General features: G+C 41.0%; 4 protein-coding genes across 17 annotated transcripts in view; all 4 read left to right on the top strand.

Annotated features, from left to right (window-relative positions):
- The window catches only part of LOC148344092 (potassium channel subfamily T member 1-like), a 61377-nt gene extending 58218 nt beyond the window's left edge, over positions 1 to 3159 (top strand). For all 13 annotated transcript variants that reach the window (XM_088293028.1, XM_088292968.1, XM_088293017.1 and 10 more), the window contains one exon: positions 123 to 3159. In XM_088293028.1, the coding sequence (XP_088149154.1) occupies positions 123 to 243 (121 nt within the window). In that variant the 3' untranslated portion in view covers positions 244 to 3159. The remainder of the gene's footprint in view (positions 1 to 122) is intronic.
- A 1009-nt stretch (positions 3160 to 4168) lies between these two features.
- LOC148344091 (beta-microseminoprotein-like) lies at positions 4169 to 5366 on the top strand. The gene is made up of 4 exons (XM_088292935.1): positions 4169 to 4266; positions 4422 to 4506; positions 4623 to 4728; positions 4817 to 5366. The coding sequence occupies exons 1-4, from the start codon at positions 4264 to 4266 to the stop codon at positions 4944 to 4946; spliced, it is 324 nt and encodes a 107-aa protein (XP_088149061.1). The 5' UTR covers positions 4169 to 4263; the 3' UTR covers positions 4947 to 5366.
- Positions 5367 to 6337: 971 nt separating this feature from the next.
- LOC148344090 (beta-microseminoprotein-like) lies at positions 6338 to 7707 on the top strand. The gene is made up of 4 exons (XM_088292923.1): positions 6338 to 6493; positions 6995 to 7079; positions 7184 to 7289; positions 7361 to 7707. The coding sequence occupies exons 1-4, from the start codon at positions 6473 to 6475 to the stop codon at positions 7488 to 7490; spliced, it is 342 nt and encodes a 113-aa protein (XP_088149049.1). The 5' UTR covers positions 6338 to 6472; the 3' UTR covers positions 7491 to 7707.
- A 2304-nt stretch (positions 7708 to 10011) lies between these two features.
- On the top strand, positions 10012 to 26443 carry camsap1b (calmodulin regulated spectrin-associated protein 1b). 2 transcript variants are annotated; one of them, XM_088292904.1, is made up of 19 exons: positions 10012 to 10450; positions 11002 to 11165; positions 13578 to 13840; positions 14889 to 15050; positions 16410 to 16490; positions 16696 to 16728; positions 18172 to 18313; positions 18524 to 18663; positions 18773 to 18869; positions 18990 to 19113; positions 19496 to 19581; positions 19660 to 19747; positions 20475 to 22770; positions 22998 to 23134; positions 23208 to 23425; positions 24111 to 24210; positions 24286 to 24398; positions 24477 to 24595; positions 25047 to 26443. In XM_088292904.1, the coding sequence occupies exons 2-19, from the start codon at positions 11003 to 11005 to the stop codon at positions 25341 to 25343; spliced, it is 4659 nt and encodes a 1552-aa protein (XP_088149030.1). In that variant the 5' UTR covers positions 10012 to 10450; position 11002; the 3' UTR covers positions 25344 to 26443. The 2 variants fall into 2 exon arrangements, with proteins under 2 accessions (XP_088149030.1, XP_088149037.1); XM_088292911.1 differs by lacking the exon at positions 16696 to 16728.
- The last annotated feature ends 514 nt before the right edge of the window (positions 26444 to 26957 follow it).

Here is a 26957-nt window from a genome sequence, read left to right as displayed (position 1 = left end):
ACTGCCCTGTGAGATGGTGGTTTGCACATGGGCCTCCCAATTCTGAGCACAACTCATGGGCTTTCTTTTTTTTTTTTTTTTTTAAATCCATGCCAAACTGAGTGTTGTGACGTGTCTTTCAGGTACATCATCCGCTCTGACCCGCTGGCGCACATGCCCGAGGAGTCTCAAGTGGGCCAGAGTCGGAGCACTCGGAACCAGATGCACTTTGTCTCAGAAACCCGAGACGAGACGCACCTATGAGCCACACACACACTTACGGACACACACGCGCACACGTGGCAGTCTGACGTTTGCCGCTTGTTTCCACTGAGCCGCCGCACACATCTGCGGGAGGATGCATGAAGAGTGCCTCATTATCTTCACGTGTCGTTAACACACTTCACATGGCCAACTAACACCGGAGGACAGCAGGGTTGGGCAATTTAGGGCTCGTGGGCTGTATGCGGCATTTAAACTGGCCCACCGTGCTATTCGAAAAACAAGTAAAACCTCAGAGATACTGTTATGAAAAGCCCCCCCCCCCACACACACACACACACACCGCTCCTCAATATACACTACTCGCACAAGGTTAGAGATACTGGGCTATTTGTAACACTCCAAAAATATTTTACTTGCTAAAAACAAAAAACACAGTAATAACATAATTAACTAGAATTTTAAAACAATTCAAAATATTTTCCACATTGCATCAATTTAATGGCAATGAATTGTGCTGCTCTTTCTGGTGTGCCAAGATTGGCCACCCAGGGGGTAGGATCACACAAACAGATGGATAAACTGTTTATTGTCATGTCCCAACTCAACTCTTTCCGCTCAGAGCGGAGCTAATATTCGCTGTACTTCACAAAAGATAAAGAATACATGACTGTGAGTACTGTCACAGTTTCTATGTACATGAGTCGAGATGGTGCATCATGCTGAAATGTCCCCCAAAAGTCCAACACCGCTACCTTTCTGTAAGTAATGTATATTAGATTTATTTCGAGTGCACACGCACACTTTTTGCCCTTGTGCCTTGTGTTGGTGGTGCAACCATCAGGGCAGCCAACATCCTAACTCACTCACTCTAACACTCCTGCATTCTCTGCTAATGTTTCTATTAAAATTGCAACGATTACTTTGCTTTGTCGTAAGCACTTCGGTTCGGGAGCACAAGCGTCTTACGCCACCTCTCTGTAGGGGGCGCCGTTGACCGTCAAAGAAGTGGACATTGCTGCCATGATGTCATGGCAGGTTGTTAGACTATGTGCCATGAATTGATACAATGGTGACTGACTGACTGGTTGCCACGGCAACAACCTGCTGTAACCGACTCCCGACAAGAGCGGTGTTGAAGCACTGGAAATGTTTACGGAACTCTCTCAGCAAACCCCCGCTGGCTATCAGAATGCATGCGTCTGAGAGAAAGACTTTTGAAGAAGTGGCGCTTATCAGCCATCTTGTGTGTTTTTTAAGTGTTTCTAAACATATTTTTTTGCTGTGCCGAGGGAAAAAAAAAAAGGTCATTTATTGATTTCAATGTTTTAAGTGTCCTCAAATGATCTGCTGTTTCTGCCATTATTTATTTGTAAATACTTTTTTGTACACTATGTGCCATTTCTCCATTTCTCCTCTCTTTTTGGAAATATCAGGGCCAGGCCCGCTTCTTGATCTTTTTTTTTTTTTTCCTTATCGCCATTACAGTTGGCCAAAATCAATTCAGTGGAACCCCTGAAGTTGCGCACCTCATGTTTAATTTAGCCGGTTGACTTCCAAACTATAATTTAAAATTTGTTTCCTATGGAAAAATGAATGTGACGTCATTCATTCCAGGTTCAAACTGGTTCCAGATTCTAAATTGTCACCATCATAAAAACTATTAACTGGCGGCAATATTTTAGGTAGCATTTCATTTCAATCCTACAAGTACAAGGTGTCCCACAAGTCACTATACGCTTGCCTTGTTTTTTCATTTCATGCATCTTTTGTGACATGCGTGAGGTCATCTGTATTTGACGGCTTTAGGCTTCACAGTTTTGTAAGCATATCATTTCTCTGCTCGTCACTCACTAAATTTCCCACCAGGCAAGATGTTTTTCTCTTCCCCTGACTGCAGTTCAGCTGTATTCTGAAAAGGTTCATGGATGCCACATAGCTCCAATTTAGACTATCCATGGCACGTTTCTCGAAACAGGATCCCTTCTTGAAACAACCAAACTCCTCGAGCATATGTAAATGCTTTTTTTTTTTTTTTAATTAGCCTAATGCCTTAAGAGAACATGAATCGAAACAAGGATCCAGAAACATTCATATTCAAATAATGGCAATGACCTTCGTGGCTTCTCAAACTGGCGCTGAACTGCAGTGGAGGACAGAAGAACTTCTTACTTCTGAGGTTCCACTGTAGTCCCAAAAAAAGTGAAAGATATACATATTAGTCTTATTTACTGTGATGAAACACTCTCCAAAATCTCAGCCTTGATTGCTTTCTTTGTGTGTGTACCTAACTTGATGCGCGCACTCATGCCCTACCCCCGCCCGTTTGTCCTGCGATGAGACGTGAAAGATGACTATTTTTGCACTAATGGAATATTTATGGCATGACCCTTTAATCTCCCAACTCATCTCTACTGTGGTCCTTTGTGAAACATTTTTCACATTTAGTTTCCTTTGCAGACAAATGTGAGCAGCGACAAACACGCAAGCGTGCATGTGAGACTTTTTATTTCATTTTTTTGTATTTTGGAAAAAGGCCCAACTTTGTCCGTGGGTGCATTTTAACCGAAGTTTAGGGACCGAAGGGGTTGAAATCCTCCCAACATTCCACAGTGATCCACTTCACCTGTGCTTCTCTCCACAGTCTTATAAGGGCATGTTCAAGAGATTTTAAACAAACAGCATGTTTTTTTTATTTTTATTTATTTTGTTTTGTTTTAGTTTTTATAGACAAGCTTGCCAAGAACAAATAAGTGTACCCGTTACCCAATGTCGAAACCACCATTTGATACGCCGTCTTTCTTATATGAACGGAGCAAGCATGTTGTTTACGTATCAGCAGCCTGCGTGTCATGTTTGCCACCTCAGTGTTCAACTACATGCATTTTGTACTATTTTTCTTATGATGGGAAGGTCAAGTTTGAAGGTCATGAACAAATAAAAGCTGCATGCAGCCACGTCCAGTCAATATGGTTTTATTTCACGCACAAATTCCACATTTGATTTGGTGAATCGTGGAAGCCTGGACAGTTTTTTAGGCCAAGTCCATGTTTGTCTTTGTGTATCCTGCGATTGGCTGGCAACCAGTTCAGAGTGTACCCCGCTTACTGCCAGGAGACAGCTGGGATAGGCTCCAGCACGCCCGCGACCCTCATAGGGAGAAGTGGCTCGGATAATGGATGGATGGATGGGTCGTTTTTGCCCACGTTCTGAGTCTTTAATATTTCGTAACTTCCTTAATTCTTAACATATTGACCAAATATGAACATTATTTTCTCCCCTTTTTTCCCAGCCCTTTTCAGTGATATTGGTCTTGCTGATTTTTCTTTTGGGCGTTGGGGGTCGCCTATCTACCATAGAGGGATCAATGTGCAAATAAAATTAATTCTACTAGTGCAGTGTTTCCCAACTTATATGGATGTGTGACATATTTTGCTTGGGAATAATCTTAGGTCACCTCCATTTAAAAATGTAAAAAGGATATCCTCAAATTACTCAAACTTTACTTTATCAATATGCTATTATAGTGTGTGTTGTAACGAAAGAAATTTTTCCCTATAAACTGTAAAAAGTACGCACGAGATTCCAATGATTACTTTGGTTTAAAAAAAAAAAAAAAAAAAAAAAAAAAAGGAAAAGGCCTCGAAAAAGAAAACTTGATTTTTTTTCGGGAGCTGGGTCCGCCTAGTGGCTGTTCGATGCAGTGCGTGCGTGACGTCACTGGCCCCCATGAAGTCGTCTTCAAACTAAAGATGGCGAAGACTCGCCGCTGGTAAGTAGTATATGTTTAGTCGAACAAATAAAATCACGTTGGGGGATGGAAATTCGAATAATTTCTTGCATTGCACGCGATCATTTTTCAATAGTTGGAAAATGCGTTTTAAATGATATGTTAATGTTCAACTACACGAAAGACATTATTGCCAAACATGCTGCCCAGTGGCTGATGCTTTATTTACATAAAGAGGTGGTGACCAGAAACACCTTCAACTTCGCCCTATAAAGTTCTTCAGCTGTCCTTCCCTTTTGGGACCCTTCGGTTTCGTGAAACTTTTTGCAACAATGGTAAGTTTGATTTACATTAATTAAAAGAATACATTATTGTTGTTTGTTCTACTTTTTACACAATATTCTGAACCTTAAATGACTGCCATGATGTTTGCCCTTGAAACGTGCTAACAAATGCAATTATATATTTTTTTTCATGCTGTTTTCTTCAGAGAACATTCCTGTGTCTAGCTTTACTGCTGTGTGCAGTGTTGTCCCTGGCAAACAGCTACTGTGTTCCAATACAAATGGAATTAGGTAAAGACAATACTGTCAGTCTTTGTGGCTCTGTTTTCACAAAGCAACATTCGTTTTCCAATTATTTCCAAACTTGAGAGGTGATATTTGTTCTAACTCTTTCTTCCATTGCATAGGCGCATCGCATTGCCTGGATTCTGCTGATAATAAATGGTACTCGGTGGGATCATCTTGGAGGAACAGTGATTGCATGGATTGCACATGCAGCGGTTGTTGTTCTTCGTAAGTTGAAGGATCACATTTTTTGTTGCGTTTATAATATCTTTGTATTAAAAAATGCTTTTATTTCATGTGCACTGCTTATTTGCAGGTATAGCACCCCCACAAGGTTCCCTGATGACTGCATGTCTGTGTTTGACAAAGCAGCATGTAAATTCAGAGTGCACAAGAAGGATGACCCATCTATTGAATGTCCAATATATGGTGCCACAGGAAAATGACCGAGCAATGACATCCCTCACTGATGCCTCGTAAAACAACGTCACTTATGCAATAGTTGTGGTATGTTTGCTAAAATAATGGAAAAATAAAATGAGTATATATTTACAAAGTCAAAAGTCAAACAAACGAAACATCAATAGCTTTACAAGTCTGTGTTTGTATTTTCTATTTACAAGAAATGCAAATCAGAAACATTTACACAATTTACTCATGTGCAGCTGAAAAGTTAACTATTTTCTTTTTCAATAAGTGAGCAATGATATTCCACACCAAAAAAACCAACAAGAATGACCAATATATAAACAATATAGTTGTAGTAGATTTGAAGTGCAGGGAACTGAACTCACGGAAGATGAATGAATGAAGGTGACATATTTTCACAAGGTCAAACATGGAAAGGAATAAAACATGCAACAGTGTTTTGTGTTTTGTATTCATTTTTTGTTACACGAAACAGATCCTTCAGACTTTGCTTGATTGAAATAAATTATTTGGATAAAGTATACACAGACGTTTACAAACCCCAATTCCATTGAAGTTGGGACATTTTGCAAAACGCAAATAAGAACAGAATACACTGATTTGTAAATCCTTTTCGTGTATTCATATGAAAAACACTCCAATGGCAGGATGTTCACGATTCAAACTGAACAATGCTATGTTCATTTATTTTATTTTATATAAACTCATTTTGAATTTGGTGCTCGAAATACGTTCCAAAAAAGCTCTGACAGGGCATGTTTACCAGTGGGTTGTATCACATTTCCTATTAACCATACCAAATAAAGGTTTTAAAACTATAACAAATGTTGGCTTATGACTTTTGCACTAATAACAATCTGGATGGTCCTTTTCCCCTTTGGCCTGCAATATATGACATACATGATTTCCCGAAACAACTTAAATTGTGGACTCGTCAGACCACAACACATTTTTCCACTTTGCACCAGCCCAACTCAGATGAGTTCGACCCGCAAAGATGCTGGTGGTATTTCTGGGAGTTGGAGAATTGTAACTTTCATTCGTAGATGTAGCGATGAACTGACAATGGTTTTCTCAAGTGTTCGTGAGCCTATGTGCCAATATCCCGTACACTAGGTGTCACAGCCTAAGCCACAATTCGTGTTAGCTGAGCCCTCAACACTTGAGATGTCATTTCCAGTCGACAACAAGTAGCAAAATGTGTTTTTAAAAGTATTAATTGTCAGGAAAAGTAATGAAGTTGTCAAATTCATGATAGACAAAATATTAACTTTGCTAAATTACTCAGGTATCCAGTTAATGTACTACTACCAGTATTGACAAGTAAGTTCCATGCAGAATTAATTATCAGCCAAAGGGACTTTGATTCTTGCTATTTCTAAATCTTTGGAATACCAATTCCAAAACAATCTCTCCAATGTTTGCTTATTTTTAAATGAGTCAGTGACCACCAGGATAAAAACCCTGAGATTGTCAGCTTTACCGAAATTCCGATTGTTCTTCCTCTGTCGTTGCCTTGTAACCTGAGCCTCTTTTAGATCTGATGACACTTGTCGCAAAAATGGTAAGTTGGATTTGTGTGTGTGTGTCTTTTTAGCGTCCAACCAATTATATTTTAATGAAGTCTAAAGCTAAATGAATAATTTCCTGCTTTGTTGGGGGGGTTCTGTAGTCTAGTACTTGAAAATACCTCTTTGTTGTTAAACAAGTTAAAACAATGAAATACTGAAGGACTCAGTATTGTAAAAAAAAAAAATTCAATGTAGGCATAAGACACCAAAAAAACAAGTTATTTAAATCCTTCAAACATTTTTAAATCACCGATTGATTAATCGTGGATCAGAATTTTTATCCTGCCTCTATATCAGAACGGCCTAAAAAAAAATCTTGACTCTTCGTCCTTATTTTTTTTCCTATAAAGTTGTTGTTTGTATTTATTTTTCATGCCATGAATAACTTAAAATGGCAAATATCCCATTTTTATGTTTAAAATGTCAGCAATTAAATATCATTTATTAATTTTGTGTCAAATGATACTGATTGCATTGTTTTCTGATGCTCTTAGAGAACATGCGTGTCTCTGGCTATGCTTCTATGTGCAGCGCTGTCCCTGACAAATGGTCAATGCTTTTCTAAAGAGTTGGAACCAGGTAAAGACAATGCTCGAAATGTCTTCATGGTCATTTTTTCCACATGCTAAATTGTGACTCAAAACACATTGGTCATATTGTCTTCATTCTTTCTACTCATGCAGGCGCGACACATTGCTTGGACCAGACTGATAATAAATGGTTCCCGGTCGGATCATCTTGGAGGAACAGTGAATGCATGGATTGTACTTGCACCCGTTGCTGCGCTGCGTGAGTTGACACGTCACACTTTTATGAGCATTTGAATCTCAATGATGATTGCGTGCTTATGTCTAATATAGGTTTGGCACGCCCAGAGGATTCCCTGAAGACTGCGTGGCTGTATTTAACAAACCGGCATGTATGTACAGAGTCCACAGGAGGGACGACCCGACTGTTGAGTGTCCATTTAGAGGTTTAGTCGGAAAGTGATGATGCAAAAAATAAATAAATAAAATACAATGCTACTCTCATGATGCATTTCATGTAAGTATTTACACATTTAAGGTTGAAAGTGGAAATGAATAAATCATGCAATCCCTTACTGTATTAAATGTTAATAACAGTTTAATCAAGTGCCAGAAATGTTGTATAATGTGTGATGTTTTCTGTTTTTGCTCATAAAGAGGTTATGACCACCTGGTGACCAGCCCTGACCTCATCGTATTTAATTCCAAAGGTTCTTCCATTGTTGTCATTTGTGACCCTGAGCTTTTTTTCAGACTGTTGACACACTTTAATCTGATCTTTTTTTTTTTTTTTTTTTTTACCTCACATAACTTTGAATGCAAGACTTGCCTTTATAAATGTTAACTATCAACTATCATTTGGTCAAAATATATTGAGCAAAGTTGTAGATCTGGGTTCTAGTCAAGGTTTATTCATGCAGGAAGTTGATATAGTGCGACCACTTAAAGCCCTGCACATACATTTCATAAATCTCTTCCGACTAGTTTTGAACCGGGAAAAAATGACTTAAATTTAAGGTTATAAAAGTTAGTAAAACATGTTTTGAAGTTATGAAACAACTTTGAAATGTCAAATGTACTTGTTCACATGTAACTGATACAGTATTTAATTGTGTTTTTTTTTTTTGTTGTTTTGATTTGTTTTTGTACAAATTGCATCACCAAGTGCGTTACTTTTTTAAATTAGTTGGAGTGCTCTTTCAAATCACCTTGATTTTTTTGTTTACCTGTTCTCTGGACTTTGTTATTGACTGACAGTGTAGGGAGACAAAAAATGTGAACTTGTGGCTAAAAAAAGAGGAGGAGTTTAAATATGAACACAATTACTTCTACATATTGTAAGAAAGATGCTTGATGTAGTCATATAATGTTTGCTCATTGTTACTCAATAATTGTGGGGTTCATTTAACCTTGAATTGTTTGCTCACTTCTTTTTACATCTTAAAACAACTTAACTAAAGCTCTTAAAATATCTCCTAGTTTAATAAGATAATATTGGTACCACTTTATAATAATTACACACGAATAAACATTAGCTAAGCATTTGTAAATACTGAATTCATCATTTATAAAGCCTGTTTCTGACATGAATAATCATTTGGATATAGTTTGTAAATACCTTACTAATATGACTTAATTCAAAGTGTTTTCATTTGTCATTTAGATAAATGGTATCAACAGAACAAAGGTAATGCTGAGATTCACATCATATTAAAAACTGCAAGATAAAAAAAAATCAATGTGCAGCTGTATACTGTCGTTGGATATCAGGAAAAGGTGTTACCTTGCAAAAATAACAATAAATAACGAAAAACACTTTATAATGTCTTTACAAATGCTAATGATTATTCATGTCTGAAACATGATTTTTTCAATGATGACTTCAATGACTTTATTTACAAATGCTTAGCTAATGCCCATTAGTGTGTACTTATTATAAAGTATTACCGATAATATATTTCGAAAAATATTGGAAGGCTTTATTATTTTCATGTTTACCTACTCTACCAATGTCCACAAGATGACAGTATTGCTCTATGTAAACACATTGTTCCCATTCCATCCCATGTTGGTGTTTTGTTGTATTTTTACACGTTTACTGTTTTACTTATTTTTATACTTGTACGGTGGTTTGCTAAAATGTAGCTAGGCACATTGCTCAAAGAGTTAACACGGGTTTTACGTGAGTGTCTGATTTGACTTTGATTCACTTCATAGGCGTGAATAAGAATGTGAATGATTATGTATTGATGAATCTATGAATATGCCATTCAGCCAACAATACAAAATGATTAATAATATAAAATGTTTTTTGTTTTCAGAAAAAATAACCACTGAATTCAAAGAATTATTTTCTAAACAAAGAGTGTTTCCATCAGGACAAAGATAAAATTAGAAATATCTTTTCAAACCTTTACAGAAAATAAACGAAACACGTCTTCGGGAGAGCCTTCACAAGAAGAGCAATGGATTACAATAGAATTAAAAAAAATTGTTTTACCAAAAATAAATAAATAAGATAACACGAAACCTTTGCATGGATAACGACTACGAAGTATTTGGAATAACTCTTTCACTTTGTTTATGATATATGTAACAGACAGGTCGAGAACCTTCGAATATAATATATTTATATAATATGTATATAATCATTGGTAATCAATTTTAATTAATGACACATTGATTTATATTATTCCACATTTAATTTATAAATGAAACATTTAATTAATGACACTTTTATTTTTTTATTTAATGGTACATTTATTCATTTATTTATCTGATTGTGCTATACAAGTGACAGCTCATATTTAATTCCATATTTAATGAACGAATAAAACAATTAATTAATTAATTAATTACAATTTTAACTGCATACTTAATGGTGTATTTCAGTCCTTGATTGATAACTACTACTAACTATACTAATATGTGATATCGTGGCTCATTTTGAGTCGGTGGAGTAATCATCACGCATGCGCAGTTTCAACTATGATAACGGTTTTTTTTTTCAGTAGCAGAGCGCGAACGCCCTGCTGCTTTACGGCTTGTGTTTGTGCTCTACCCCAGTCTTCAAGTTATGTGAACACAAATTGCCTAATGACTAGCATGCGTCGTCGTTTTTCTCAAAACTAGATTTTGAGCCCATTGTTAGTCGTGCCCCTGTTTTTCCTGCTTTGCGGTTCTTTTTCATCGTACATTTTTTTTTACCGCGGAGTCGCTGTCAATAAGGCCGCGAATGGGGTGTTGTTGCTGGGAGACCATTCTGACTTGCCTCCCCTGTTAGCACCATTAGCTAGCGGCTACGATGTGCTGCAAGCGGCGGGGGCTTTTCTACGCAGCGGCCCACTGGAAAGCGCGGCGGGTTCTTGGTTGATTATTGACCCCAATTGGATCAAAGGGTGACTTGGAGCTTCACGTCTGAAAGTAAAATACTGTTACATTTTTAAAATATAATATCCGCTAACGAGCCACCATTGTGGTTAGCTGCGTTAGCTAGCCGCACATTTGCATGCATGCGAATGTTTTGCCAATAAGGTTGTTAGCCAATTTGCAGTATCGTCGGTAAAAAGATCCGTGCACGTCTCAGAATTCAGGTAAAACACAAATGCTTAGATGTTTTGCTGAATTAATTCCGTAGCAATGACAACCTGTTCGTCAAGCTAGCGGTGGGCCGTTCATGGTAACATATACGTTGGGTTGGGTTGGGTTGGGTTTACGCTACAGGTTATGGAACTTGGTTTGACTTAACCAATTGTGGGACATTGACATGATCCTAATGTGTCCTAAATTAGCTCTTATTGAAACTCTGCACCACCTCACACCATTTCTAATGATCATACTACTGTCATCTACTTTTTACAAGTAGATTTATAAACTTTATTGAGACGTTACAACAGTGTTCATTTTTTTCACAAAGTACTTTGATGATTAAGTATGTTTAGCATAACTGTGATAATGTCATTTCTATTCCAAAGGATGGATGTTGATTTGTGTGCGGGGGACAGTACAAGGAGGAAGGTGGACTTGACCGGGTCTGCAGAAGGCACCATGGATGTCATTCCTTTGGAGATGTATGACTCGGCCAGAGCCAAAATAGCTGCCAACCTGCAGTGGCTATTTGCTAAAGCCTACGGCATTGGTGGGTAATTCACCATACACCATACACCAAATTGTACTGGCATGTAGATTGTGTTGTCATTTGCATTCCTCCCCGTTGAAACATCAGTGTGTCCTCACAGGCTTAAAATTGTACTTTAGTAGAGCAAACGACTAATATGATTCTCACGTCCGGTGTAGAAGTGTCACATAGCCTTGGAAATTGGGTTTGACAGCTGTTTAGTCCAATTTCATACATTTTTTACTCCGGTGCGTTGGTGTTGGACCAATAGAAACGCTCTTCTCAAGACACTTGCAGTCAGCAGAATATGTTGAGCTTCACTCGTGAAACATTGACAGCAAGAGTACAATGGAAGGAATTATGTGTACACTCTGCAGCCAACACTATTTCCCTCTGAAACATCCAATGCCTGGCTGGCAATGTTTTCATACTTGTAACATGGTCAGTGGAATTTCATCTAAATCGGGTTAAGAATTACGCAACAGTTGAGCAGACTTTTGTACGAGGTAATTAAATTGGAAAAAAAATCTATCCATGTGCAAATTGAGCTGCTCCACCGTTCTGTTTGTCCCATTAACACAAAACATCAATAAAACGCAGTGGTCGCCTCAACACAATTTTCTTTTTCAATGTGGCAAGCGCAATATGGAGCAGCATTTTTTATACCTGCATTCCAATAATAATGGAAAATCAACCTATTGTGAGAATGAGCTAGCCTACTTTTACTGAGCCTTTGCTGACAAAACACATTCACCCATTAACCAGTGATATTTATTGACTGCTTGCCAGAATTTCCAATCAAATTGCATAGCATTTCACTATGTAGCCATTGTTCTACTGAATGAATACTTTTCCTATAGTCCCAATGAGTGTCTTCGTGGACCTGTATGAATGCTGTTTACTTCTTGTCTGATAGCAACAAAACCTCCTTACCTGCCAAGTTTTCTGATTGGCTGATGAAGAGACAAATAAGAAGGATACCCATATTCAGCATAGTTAACACATTATAGGAATGGGGGGTATTTTTTATGTTGGCTATCCATAACAAATGACATGAGTTAGCAATTATTTTTCTCTCCTTAAAATTAGTGCATTTTTCATTTAGCAATTGTTTTAGTTTTTTTCTCCAGGTTTGGGAGACTTTAAAAGCCTACAGTACCCCTTGGAGCTTTAGTGATCTCCTTTGGGAACTGAATATATATTTTATTTACTTTCACCTGGTGGCTCATGTGGCGTTTGTTAATGTCATTAGTCGCCATTACATGCCCGTTGTTTTCTTGACACAGCTGAGCAAGATCCCATTGGGCAGAAATACTTTCCTTTATGTAAATTGTAGTGCCCGATGATACTGTGTGTCTTTTAAGAACAAACAGTGTGTAACTTGTATTTGAGTGTTCGTGTACTCATGTTGTCTGGCTGGCCCTCAGGCTGCCACAGCTGCTCCCAAGCCTGAGTGGCAGACAGCCAGGCACGGTGTCAGGCACAGTGTGCACCTGTCACACTTAGAGCCTTGTTGCTTGTACCCTGCTTGTGCTTCTTAATACGGCTGGCTACCTCTCATGAAGCGCATCTTGTGCTCCGCCCCATCCCAGTTAGTGGCTCCACTTTAAGCTCAGCGCCGTCCTAATGGGATCAAAAAGGGGAGGGTGCAGCTGCCACACAATGTCATCGTCTATGGAATTAAGTCAAACACTTTCCCGTCTAGACTCCTTTGTTATCGCATACATCGATCACACACGTCCAGTGTTTATAGACATACAAACTTTCTTGGAATCACGAGTGCAGCAAACTCAAGTTGCTTCACAATGAGCAGCATTTTTGTGGATAGTGAACAATCGTTCAAAAAGGAGCCTTCAAACTGTTAATTGCCACTACCATTTGCAGTTGTAGTTTACTGTACAACTAAACAAAACAAAGAATGACACATTATGTATTTAAATAACCACATAACTGTGCCCGGGCAAAGTCTGTTAGCTTAATGCTAACACACAATGCTAAACACAATAGACGGGCCAACAGCGTCCCTGTTTAGTTTAACTATTTGGTTTTGGCAGAACAAAGTCCAATGCTTTGTTCCAGCTCCTTATAAGGTTGTGTTGTCTGGATTTTGTGTGACTTTACATCCACAGAATGGAATCTATTCTTAAGTCTATGTTTCCAGTTGTTTTGATCGTGAGCAAAATTGAAACGTCACTTGAGTTGCAACTTGCACTTGTTTGCTCTGAGTAAACCGAAATGGGATGTGAACAAGTATTGCTCATTAAGGCCACATAGTGTGTTGCATTTCTGTAGCTGTTTCACACAAGTTGTTCCAGTTCAGGTTGCCTTGGTGGAGAAGTGCTGTCTCCTTTTTTCCGCCTGCACTGTGAACCGCTCTTATAAATCTAACATTATTTAAACATATCCAAACTAATATTTGTCTGTTAATTTCAGACCATATCCCCGAGGACTTACGGGACCCCTTCTACACCGACCAGTATGACCAGGAACACATCAAGCCCCCCGTCATCCACCTGTTGCTGTCCTGCGAGCTTTACTGCCGTGTTTGCGCCCTCATCCTAAAGACAGAACAGGCCGCATCGCTGCAGTCGCACCACTCCGTCATCCAGTCTCTGGACAGGAAAGGCATTTATGTTGTGGAGAGCGATGACACGGCAGTCACTGAAGAGGACCTGGCTGGTATGCCTATTAAAATGGTGAGTAATACCTGGGGAAAAAGTTGATCACATCTGTGCGATACAATAACAAATATATTGATCCATGCACAACTGTGATTGTACCTATAGCACACAGTTGTACACAAAAGGCTAATTACAGCATGGAAATGATCAGAGGAGCAAAATTCCATTTCTTTACTGTTTCTGCTATGAGGTGTAGTTTTACTTTATTTTGTTGTATAGCGTGGGTAACTTTATACTTTTATAACAGTTTTGCAGTTTTCATGATGGTTTATTTCATTTGGACTTGGTTTTCATATTCACTTTTAATTAGCTTCTAGAGCAGTTATTTTTTTTCTAAGCTGTTTTGTTTTTATTAGTTTTATTATTGCAGGCATTCCTCGGGCTGCGAATGAGTTCTCTTTCTATGCTGGTGATACAACCCGAATTTCAGCATAAATCAGAATTAACGCTTGACAGGAGTTTTAAGTTAGTTAAAATGGCCTGTGCAGTTGAAAGCGTTTATGGCAGCCTGGTTTGAGCCTGAAACAAATGAATTCACTCAGCATTATTTCGTATGGGTTGTTTTGTTTCAACAAGATCTTAGTTTAACTTGAAACTCAGCTCGCGTCGCGAAACTAGATTCAGATCGGCTGTGGAGGTTCCATAATTTTGTCTTAAGCCAAGGGAATTCATCACTGAACAGAATGGAATATACTGACCACCAGCTCAGTTGCTTTGAGCACTCTTCCTTGCTGTTTGTTACTATGGAGACCAGTGTGAGTATGCCTTTGCTGCTTGCGGCATGATGTAATAATCCACTCAGCCAGACACAAAGCCCAGTGAGAGGATGGAAAATCCTGTGCAGGACAGCGCTTGTCCCACATCGGATTCAAAGCCCCTCCCACTTTGCTGACTTGACAAAGCATGTTCATAGAAATCTGAAAGACACTTTGAGCTTCTCCTGCCCACAGTCCCCCTGTCAGCATTTTAGTGCCACAGCAGCTACTTGCAAGCCTTCTGCTTGGCTTCACTGTGTGTTTGACACTACGCAAAATAATCAGCCGCTCCTCTCGTCCTCATCCAGAGTGCCCACATACCCATGATTGATGCCCTGATGATGGCCTACACAGTGGAGATGATCAGCATCGAGAAAGTAGTAGCCTCTGTGGAGCGCTTCTCTACCTTCAATCCCTCCAAGGAGCTCCCTTTTGACTTGGAGGATGCTATGGTTTTCTGGATCAATAAGGTAGAAACAAATCTGTGTCGCACAAGAAGGCACACGTTAACCAGGTTTTTCATGGCTTAAACTGAAGCAGCGGTGTTCCCATTTTGATCAGCACATCTCAAATAAACACCATTTCTTTTTTTTCTTTTTTTCTTCTTTTTTTCCAAATAAATTTATTTATTTTAAAAAAAAATTCTTAAATCATATATTACACTAAAAAGTTATTACATCAAGATGTTTAACAGCCATGTAATTGAATAAGCAAATTGACATTCGAACCATCAAAATAAGCGCACTCCAAGCACAAATGCATAAGTGAATAATGGGTTCATAGCTTGTGTGAGGCGGCACTTTTTTTTGGTCTGCTTGTTAAATTATCTGCAATTTTTGACCTACACTCATGATTGTCCTCGTCACCGCCTCACCTTGAATAATGCTCACTTATTCTCTCTAAAGAGCCCAAAACATAGGTTGTAATGCTGGTTTAAGATTTTTATGAGAAATCAGGTTGGCTTGAAATAAACAACAGAGCTGGGCAGTTAGTCACGGGGCCGGAACATTCTGGCTCGGCCGGGCGGACATTTTTGGGGCGCGGTTGACAAATTAAAGAAAAAAAAAAGGGGGGGGGGTCAATTAATCACGGCCGTAGGTGGATTTTAGTCCGGCCCACGAATCGACCCTCGGGCGTGTAATGTGGCCGCTTCCAAATTCCCGACAAAAATTGCGTCAAAAACACCACTACCACTTGACTTGCATTGGGTAATACTCTTTGAGTTTATGTTTTCCGTGTGGTCCCTAAAGCGCACATGCTCATGTTACGGGTTGAGTGAAATGTTATGTTGTTCCATGTGAGATGCCCAGTAGTTGCGACAGAGAAGTTGAATAAAGCAGTGCAGTTGGCAGCACGACCTATGTGAGATTGGCTGACTTTATCAACATAAGACAAGACACATTGGGGGGCACTTTCGTGGAGAAGAAGAATGAGATAAAAAAAGAGACAAAGAAGACCATAATAAGCCCAAAATATTTTTAAACGCATTTGAAAAGTACATTAGCCAGCTAACAATCTTTCAATAAACCTCTGCCGATTGCATAACTTCTGCAGTGGCGTCATGCATCGTCGCTTTTTTTTTTTTTTTATGGGGGGGTCGGCAGTTTTTATGAATAAGGTTCGAGGCCAGAGGGGGACACACCGACAAAAAAGGGTCAAGTGACCAGCTCTGATAAAATTTTTACCATTTTGGCCAGCCACAAAATCTTATCTGACACATTTGCAGTGTGAAAGAAAATCTGTCAGGTGCATTTGAGTGATATCAAACACATGAGCAGAGTGCAACTCTTTCTCAAATCATGTTAATTGCTGATTTACAATGTCTCCAGGTAAACACTAAAATGAGAGAAATTAGCGAGAAGGAGCACAAAGTCAAGCACCACCTTCTGGAATCCCCCAGTCACCAAAAGGTAAACGAGGGTCTCCTAAATAGGAGTTAGTATTTATGTAGCTCCTTAACTATACTTTAGTGTTGCTCTGACCCCTTTCTGTGTTTCTCTTTTCAACTTGGATGCAACGCCTGCTCTTTGTCTAATACCTTTGACCTATTAATGTCTCTGCTCCTGTTCCCCATCTATACCTCCTTTCCCTCTCTTATCCTTGCAAACTGGATAGTCTCCCTCCAAATGGTATTGGAAACTTGTCCCTGTAAGTTGGAAGTCGGCCCCTCCCCATCCCTCCACACATCCGCCCTCTCCCCCCCATGCACGCATAGTTTTGTGTTGATGTGTGTGCACCTCACCAAGGCTTGTCCAAGCTCATTTTATGCTTCTTTCAGCCAAGGAGGTACAAAGCTCCCCCCCCCCTAAAATTCAAAATCACCTTTAGGAAAGTGTTTTATGACATTATTTGAAGGAAGCGATGTGTGATAGCTCAGCTTCAGCTAAACTAACCCTGTTGTTTTTTGTTCTTTTGGATTTGCTTCAGTAGACTGGTAAAACCCATTGCTGGCACATCTACTTTTCTTTGCAGTACACCCTTCGCACTGACCTAATTTGTAATCACCGCTCACTTTTCTGCTCACACAATGTTTCTACTGATCAGAGTTTAACTATTTTGGCATGAGCATGATTGATAAATTGCTCATTAAGAATTTCAGGACTGGTTGGATCCGAATGTTCGTAGCTGGCCATGTCTTGAATCTTAGATTTGACTGTGGCAGTCTGGGATACAATTAATTTAAGACTAACGTCTGTATGGTGGATGATGAGATCAAATGCAAACAAGTAACAGGGCGAATTTGAAGATGTCTTACCATTTTTAACAAAATTATCTCCTTTAGGGTTTAGGGTGTCACTGGGTGGTGTCTTTGTCTTAACACTGAACATGTAAACATGCATACTGTATATTTACAATGATTACCAGAAGGTTATGGTTGCTTTGTATTTTGTTGAAGTTGCTTATCTTTACATCCCATTGCCTTTGTAAGTGCAGTTAAAACCTAATGGCAGTAAATGGATCGGTATTTTTGTCTTGAAACAAAGATTTTTCAGTTGGATAAACAGTATTTGATGCCTTTGGAAGCTGATTCTGCCCTTTATATCTTCCAATTGCAGTCTCACTGCATGCTGAAGGTACCGCAGTTAGGTGAAGCTGAGAGATGTATATATTTTTTTAAGTTGAAACTGTGCACTCGTTTTACATAAGTGGACTTGTGATCACCCATCTGCCTCTGTTATGCTGTTTTTCTGCTGTCTTTGACTGGGCTCCATCACCGGCCACCCTCTCGCAAAAGCTTAAGGCCCCTTCTTGTTCACTGCTTTAACTCCTCCATCTCACCATCAGCAACCTGCTCTCTTCAGGGTTCTCCCTCAACTGATGCCACAGGGCCTTTTCATTTAACGACATCCTCGAATTTCAATGGTTTTTAAATACAGTACAATTTAAACCTTGTGCTCTGGAAGGGAGAACCTTGGTAGGATGTTTAACTAGAAAGCTTCAGACAAAACATGTCAAACATCCTTGAGTCAAATGTGCTTTGACTAGCATCTTAGTGCAAAGGATTTGCTCTTTGCGATTGTGATCATATTTCCGTTGGTAGTATTGTGGTAGTATTTGTTTTTGATTCAATTTTGGCTATCTTATGTTCAGGTACGGTATCGTCGAGAGCATGCATCCGGCCGCCATCTTCCCTTCTTCCCGCTGCTAGAAGATTTGATGAGAGATGTCTGTGATGGAGCTGCGTTGCTCACGGTTGTCCACTACTACTGTCCAGACCTCATGAAGCTGGAGGGTATGTCCATAACATACAGGCATATACAGTAGCTAATTCAGACTCATTCAGACACACACTGTTTATAAATTGGCTACATCAAAATTGAGAAATTGTGTTTAACAAAATGATTTTTTTTTGCGTTTGTTTATTCGACAAGACTATTTTTTTCCAGAAGCGTGACATAAACTCCCAGTGGGCCGTTCAGTTGTTCTTTTCCTGTCTGATCAGATATTTGCCTGAAGGAAGTTCCCTCCATGGCCGATAGCCTCTACAACATCCAGCTGCTCAGAGAATTTGCCAATCAGTATCTGAATAAAAGTTTCTATCTGACAACAGAAGACATACTCTACTCGCCTCCTGTGCTCAAGGTAGAACGACTCTCTGTTTTAACATACATACACAATAAAATAAAAGAATCAAACTTGCAGCAAAAAAAAAAAAATAGCCGCCTACAGTAATTCTTACTTCTGCACGCAGCACAATGTGATGGTTTTCGTTGCCGAACTCTTCTGGTGGTTTGAGACCGTCAAGCCAGAATTTGTCCTACCTAGGGATCTGCAAGAGTCGAAAGATGGTATGTTTGACCAATTGATGCAAGTGAAAGTGTTTTGTATGTTATCAATACTAAGAAGTAATCTTAACCTTAAACGTTACTAATGCAAGTCAACCACTATTTCAATGCCAATGCCTGTAGCTCGAGCCATTGCTCAGCCAAAGAGTTCTCGTCCGTCAGTGCCCATCTCTAATGCCACCAAGCGGAGCTTCCTTGCCAGTCCTGGCGTGTCGGAAAATCAGAGCGGCACCGAAATCTGTAGCAGGTAACCTCAACATTAGATTGCTGACATTGGCGAGTGTTAAGTGACTGGAGTGAGGTTCTCATCGCTGGTAAAGTTATTTGTTTCAACCTGCCAGGATCACTTTTAGTCTTTCGTTGTTTTCTTAGCGGACTTGCACTGTCACTATGTGCTGTTTCCATTAGACATTGTCATATTTCGCAATAAGAATCAGATAGCGGACGTTAGTTCATTTTGTTGACATTTTTGTAGAAGACATTTGAAAGTGAAAAGTTTTAGCTCAGAACCTTAGGCTCCTCTGTCTTTTTGCTCAGCTCTGTCGCGGCTTTTGTTGGATTATCCAGACACTATACTAATTGATATTGCCTGATACCAAAACTAAAAAAGATCTATGTATTTATTTCAGTCGAGGAGGTCCATCCTTTAGTCCTTCCCATCCACTCTTGCCTTTGCGCCACAGACAACAGAAGCCTCAAGGGGATGATAGCGCAGGTAACAGCATTACATTATAGAATTGGTGAGAGCCAGAATCCTCTTTGTAACATTTGAAATCTGTTATTTTCCTTTAAGGTCTAAGGAACCGCTCCAACTCCTTGACGCAAATGGACAGACAAGCCAGAGGTTCTGGTGTCGCTTGGCCTGAAAATAAAAAAAAGAGGTAAATAAAAAATAATTCTGAACTGTCAAGCACCGTTCCTGCATGATGTATCAGGCGTTGAGAATTTATATATCTCTGTCCTTATCTTAACATATAGACTATATACTATATATAGACTACATAACCATACTACCCTAACAGTAGTGACGGTAGTAGATTTAAAAAAAAAAGTGAACGAAAAAGTGAGGTATAAAATGTCAGAAGTAGTGTTGTAACGCATCACATAAAGTCACGGTTTGGATCGGATCACGGATTTGGTGTCACAGATTGGATTGTTTTTCAGATCAGCAAACAAAAAAAGATAAATAGAAGTTTGTCTTTATATAATTTATAAAAGGGTTTTGCCTGTATAAAAAAAAAAAAAAAATTCCCAATGTCCAATACAATCGTTAAGGATTTAAGAACGCAATATAAGGCAGGATACTTTCTGTTTTCATATGTGGTGTAGTGTATAAAATAATAAGGTATCCTGCCAGACGTTTTGAGTGGAATGTTTTCTTAAAAGTATTTAATGAACAAGTCTTTCATAAAATAAGGCACATTCCCTTCTAACTTCAATGTGAACGAGCACAGTTATTTATTTATCCCCTGCCCCCCCCCCAAACATTACGTGAATCGTGCCCGGCCCAAACTGTGGTGCTTGATTGTTATGGATCAAAGATGATCTATTGCACCACTAGACTTTTAGAAATACTTCAAATTAAAAATGTATTTTATTTTCCTTCAGACCAGTGTCCACGCTGAGCCCCTTCATGTGCCATTCTGCTGCTGACAGCGATGCAGATGTTGCTTCCGGTGACAGTGTCAGCCTTGCCCGTTCAATAAGTAAAGACAGCCTAGCGTCCAACGTCATCAACGTAACGCCAAAACACCAGACTTCAGTTCACCAACCCACGCTAGCCCAAATGCGCAGAATTAATGGTCATGGCCTCTTGGGAAAAGCTAACCTGGACTATGAAGAAGAATCACTGGTAGCAGTGGCCAGGACGGAGGTTGCTTCCATCCCCAAACAACCTGATGGGAGCCAAGGGTCTGCCGCAGTGGAACCAGAGTCAAAGTCCAAACCTGCGCCTGATGGTTTTTACCTAGAACCACTGATGCCTGCTGTGCTGAAACCAGCTAAAGAGAAGTCTGTATGCCTGAACAAGGAGGAGGAGAGTGGAGAGGCGCTCCGGTCCTCAGGCAAGGGCTTTTCACGTAGGGGAGATGGATCTTCTCCTGCAGTTCATAAGAAAGCTCCCCTTAGCCTGAACAAAACATTTACCTCCACGGCTGACGAGCCTGACTTATCAGATGAGCCTCTTCAGGGTCAGGCAGGTTTCAGACCCATTGCCAGCAGCAGTGTGGACCCCTCATCGAAAGAGCTCAGTGGAGGGTTCTACTTGCATTCAGATTGTGTGGAGACAAAGCCTTGCCCAAGCCTTGATCAGGATCTTGAAGACCTGGACGAAGAAGATGAGGATTTGGATGAGGCTGTTACGACAAAAGATGTAGCTTGGCCAAGGAAATGCTTCATTGAGGATCATGAAGAGGAATCCGCCAAACTCCAGGAGGACATGAATGTCAAGGAGCACGAGGACAAAGACATTAATGGCTGCAGTGGTCGCTCCAGCCCATGCCTTAGTGCTTACTCGCAGGCCAGCAGCGTGGCCAGCGGAAGTGTGCGCATGACCTCTTTTGCTGAGCGTAAAGCCCAACAGCAGCGCTTCGGCAGCAACCACGACCTACGCTCCAGTGCCTCCAGCTCGCAAAGGACCACCCCAGATGGATCGGAGAGCAGCGGGCCCCTGTCGTCATCCTGGAGGCTCAAAAGAGACCAGAGTCCCTCATCACCCCTGGGCGGTTGCGCTCGTGCTGGAGATGGGAGCGGCGGTGCCAATGTCCTTGCATCTGAAATTGTACAGCTGCGCATGCAGCTAGAAGAGAAGCGCCGTGCCATCGAGCATCAAAAGAAGAAAATGGAAGTGCTATCAGCCCGGCAGAGGCAGAAGCTTGGTAAGGCTGCTTTCCTCCATATCGTGAAGAAAGGCGGCGGCAAGGGCGCCACTTTGCCCAATCCACTTAAAGCTGACCCCACCAAAGACGAGCTCAATGGAGAGAAAGTAACTTCGTCATCGAAAGACGATATGTGTGTTGATGCCCTTAGAGGGGAAAAAGAACTGGAGGGACCCAACCCCTCAGGTGCCTTAGAAGCAGACAAGAAGGGAAACAATGGCAGCTTCTACCAAGAAGAAGAGTTGGACCTCAATGAGTGCAACCGCTCCATTGAGTTGCTACATGAAGCTATTGGCAGCATCCAGCAGCAGATGATGCAACTGTCCCTTCAGCAGGAAATGATGATGAAGCAGAATGTACTGTCCCCTCCCGGTGCTGCTCCTCACTCCCTCTCAACTGACAAAAATAGTGACACTAAAGCCGGAGACACTACACACTATGCGGAACATCTCTCTGGCTCCGCCCCCACGAGGAAACCCCCCAAACTGAGCTCAGGCCGAAGCTCCAGATCCAAGCCGACAGAGTCAAAGGCGGGCAAAGAGCAAAGCCGGCATGCTAGTAGGACCATGACCCCATCCCAAAGTTTGTCAGAGACACAAATGCATGCGAAGCAATCAGCTGGGAGCAGGTCCCCCAGGTACGAGCATCCCGATCCACAAAGCCTCAGAAACGCTCCGGTGGGAGAGATCGCCAACAAAACGGCCTCAAGCCAGGCACGGAGCACGGTTTTTAGGCTTCATGACGATGCCAACATGCGACTACCGACCAGAGTGGACCTGAATTCTTTGTCTGCTCCTGAAGTGTCCTTCGACGACTGCCTGTCCAGCACCTTGAAAGACTCGCAGCTAAACTCCTCAGACAGCTCGGGGAAAGAGAACATGCCGTCGGAGGAAATGCAGCGCAGCAAAGCTCACCTAATCGAGGTCGATATGTCGGAGCTGAAGGACCCCGAGGAGGAGGAGGCTACTGACAGAACTACAGATGAAGGGGATGGAGAGCAAAAGTCTGTCATGGGCTTCTTCTTCAAGGTATCTACCGACACAAACAGTGATATTTACCCCCCCAAAAAATATATATATATTTATACTACAGGCTAACCAATAGTTACCATTGCATGCATTTTGTTTACATTTGTTTAAGAATGCTGATATCAACATTAGCCTGGATTAATTGCGATGTTTATTTATTTTTAAATTGTACTATTTAAAATACAATTTCCTAATAGCTCACCTCTCATTCTCTTACAACATTCCAGGATGAGCAGAAAGCAGAGGATGAACTTGCCAAGAAGAGGGCGGCTTTCTTGCTGAAGCAGCAAAAGAAAGCAGAGGAAGCCCGTCTCCGCAAGCAGCAGTTGGAAGCAGAGTCGGAGCAGAAGCGCGACGAGGCCAGGTAATATTCCTCCGGATCAGTTGTTTGCGTTGTCCCTCGAAACAGCCGCTGATATGCGTTTGATCAACACCAGGCGGAAGGCCGAAGAGGATCGCCTGCGTAAGGAGGATGAGAAGACGCGGCGAGAGCTGATAAAGCAGGAGTACCTGCGGAGGAAGCAGCAGGAGATTTTTGAGGAGAAAGGTTTGGTCAAGCCTAAGACTCCCATACCCAAGCAGAAACACAGACCCAAGACCATCCTCAGGGAGGAGTCGTCCAGCGACAACGTCTCAAAGTGCTCTTCTTCCACGCGTAAGACTGACTCCTGTTTCACTTTAGTACATGCCGCTCTTCTTCCTTTTGGCGTCACCAACCACCACATGTAGACACTGACCTCTGGTGGCGTGTCCAGTCCATTACATCACATTGAACACTAATGCGATACACACCTTCGCACACTTCTATTAAGCATGCCAACTAAACCTACTTAATTGGATCTCATCTCTGGTCCTCATTGTTTCCACTACCTTTGTATGAGAGTTTTTGAACATATATCTTAGTGGCACATTTACATTTGAGTTGACTTTGGTTTTTTTGTTGTTGATGATATAAAGTATGGGAAAATTACATTTCCTCACATACTGACTGTATTCATTTTAGTAACCCCTAGTATGATCCCTAAATCTCTCCGTACGCATTCTGTACATTGAGAACTTTTTTTGCTCCCCAAATTATCTTTACATTTAGCTTGTGAGCAAATATTTTCATAGTGAACAAATTCCAATATACAAACCCTGACAAAATTTGCTAATTTTGCAAACATTCAAAAACATTCAACGGCCGTTGAGATCCCGACATAATTTTCATCATGAACTTTCACCTGAAAAGCCTTATATGCCAAACGTTTTGTGAGTAGGATGTATCTCATTTTTCCAATTCATTTTGGCCAAATAGTCAAACGTCACTCCTGAAGTTAAATTTCTGTTTTCTTTCACAGCCGACAACCTGAGCACGGCCCAATCCGGATCTAGTCTGTCACTGGCCTCCGCTGCTACCAACGAGGCTGACAGTGTCAACTCCGGCGCAGGCTCCCACCGGTAAAATGCTCCACCTCAGTTACGTTTATTCGCATTTGTATCGTCACGCTACAGTCATTATTGTTGTGCGTTTAGCTGTGACTCCGTGGAGTCTTTCCCTGGAAGTCGTAACCACAGTCGGGCTGCTGAAAGAGACTGGGACAATGGCTCCACTGCGTCTTCCATCGCATCCCTGGCTGAGTACACTGGTTAGTCGATACTATTCATCCTCTTCCTATCCAGTCTTTCTCCCATGGTGTTAATTCTTCTCAACTGTCGTCCTTCAGGCCCAAAACTTTTTAAGGAGCCAAGTGCGAAATCCAACAAGCCAATCATCCACAACGCCATCTCACACTGCTGTCTGGCCGGAAAAGTTAACGAACCGCAGAAGAATCAGATCCTCGAGGTCAGTCCACTTCTCGTCTCATTTTAATACGATACGAATCAAAAATGGGAATTAATGTGTACCAGGTTCTAACTGTCACAATCGTAAAACCTTTATTAACTTTATAATAAGACAAGAACATTCTTAAATGTCACTTTTTTCAGACAGATACCAGTACGAGTATTCACTCTGAGTATGCATCGATATCGAGTAGTGTGTTTAATATGAAATTTAACACCAAGACAAAAAATTGTGAACAAATACAGATTTTTCTGACGCAGATGATTCGCCGCTGTGTCTAATTGCCTCAATATAGCGCAAACTACTGCCGAGAAGGACCTACTCGATATCAGATTCATTTTTGTTTTTGCCTTTAGTATCAGCGGCTGGTATCGGCAGCCTCGATGACCACGCGCTACCTTAATATAAAGCCTGTTGTGTTGTGTTCGTTGTAACTGAGCTCTCCTTGCAGGAGTTGGAGAAGTGCGAGTCCAATCACATGATGATCCTTTTCCGTGATGGCGGCTGCCAGTTCCGGGCACTTTACTCCTATTTCCCGGACACGGAGGAGATCCACAAACTGACGGGCACGGGGCCCAAGAGCATCACCAAGAAGATGATCGACAAACTGTACAAGTACAGCTCGGACCGCAAGCAGTTCACCGTCATCCCCGCCAAGACCGTGTCGGTCAGCGTGGACGCTCTGACCATCCACAACCACCTGTGGCAGGCCAAGAGGAGTGCGGCGTCTAAGAAAAGCGCCAAATAGCAGGCGGGACCCATGATCCTTCCTCACTCCTCACCCCAAATCATCTTGCGCCATCTTGCTTTGTTTCCCACATTTGCAGCTCGCCGGCGTGCACGGTTTTACTAAGGAGAGTCCGCAGGAACAACTTGCTTGCTGAACAAGAGAATCGCTACCTGGATTGGCTTCTTTGCCTTGTGTGATGCGTTCAGGCACATGCGTGGTTTACACTGCGTATTTATTAGCTCTGCCAGAGCACTGAAGGAAAGAGGGTCACTGAGTCTTAATTGGACATTCTCTTCCTGTTTCATGGAATCACGGCGACACTTCTGTCAAACCAGAAAGTACTTTAAAGAAATGCTTCTTAGTTTTGGTAACAGGATCTGGGAATTATTTGGCCTTGAACATGTCGTGGTACTTCTCGTCTACCGGTCAAACCGCCTTTTAAAATGCCCGCTGGTTGTGTGCGTGTGTGTATAGCAAAGAAAAGACATAAACAACTGTAATTTTAGCTACTTTTATTTATCCAAGAATCCCTTTTTTTACATGGGGTGTCTAATAAGGGAGATTATGGATCTTTAGTGCAGACATGATGCATTTTGGGGGGGGGGGATTTGTTTTGGTTGTTTGTTTTTTGCAAAGTGGCTGCTGTCAAAATTGAACTGATGTGCGTGTTGTCGTTACAACAAATGTCTGATGTGTAGAGCGTAGTTGTCGCCTCTCCACCGGGCCACACCCAGACAAAAGGTGCACACACAATCATACGAACACACCATGCAATGTAAACCACCGAGCGCCGCCATTAAAGAACATTCCTCCAAGGTTTGACGCACACTGCCACGTGGTCGTCTGTCTCTATAAGTGCTTCTTCACTTGACAACAAACCACCACCAGCACTTTACTTTTTTGTATCAAACACTTAGAGAGGCCAAGAGGTCTCGCACTACTGCAAGTGTGTTTTCGAAACGGATTGTATGGGCATGAGTTCGCCATTTGTGTTGCACTGGTTTTCTTTTATTTTCATCCTGCTTTTTGATTTTCATCCTTGAGCTCATGCTATCTATTTATTTTGATATGCTAGCATGTTGAAATTTAATTAAAGTCACATTTTTATTTTTCTCATGGCTTGTTTTGTCCGTTTGCTTTTGTCACACACATGGTTTGGAGCAAGGGTGTGGAATCTACGGTGTACCATGAAATTCTGAAAACAATTGAATATGGCCCACGGCTTTGACTGAAAAGATTCCTCACGCTTGCTTAAATGGTTTTGCCTTATTTGTCTTCTCACAATCTTGTGCAAGCAAAAATCCTCAGCTTCTCTACCTCCACCAACAAGAATAGCGGCTTGCGTGCTGCCTCCCGTAAACATGGTGACCACTGCTCTCCCATGGCAACTGTTTCACTACTTGATAACATCCAGGTATGCACCTGCATCTCATCCGCCAAGAAAGGTACGTTTAAATGCTTCTGAATTTTTTTAAAATATACGTGCTGGTGTGCCAGGGATGTCCAACCAGGTGATGACCTATTATCGATCACAAACGCTCTCAAATATATATTTTTTTACATTGACAGTAGAGTTCAACAATTACTTGAATTCAAATTCAGTGTGATTAAGGGCTGAAGGTTTTTATATAT

This window comes from Idiotropiscis lumnitzeri, chromosome 1 (assembly GCF_059441095.1).
Source record: "Idiotropiscis lumnitzeri isolate Australia: NSW breed Sydney's pygmy pipehorse chromosome 1, RoL_Ilum_1.0, whole genome shotgun sequence".
NCBI lineage: Eukaryota > Metazoa > Chordata > Actinopteri > Syngnathiformes > Syngnathidae > Idiotropiscis > Idiotropiscis lumnitzeri.
This window is presented reverse-complemented; position numbering and strand designations above follow the sequence as displayed.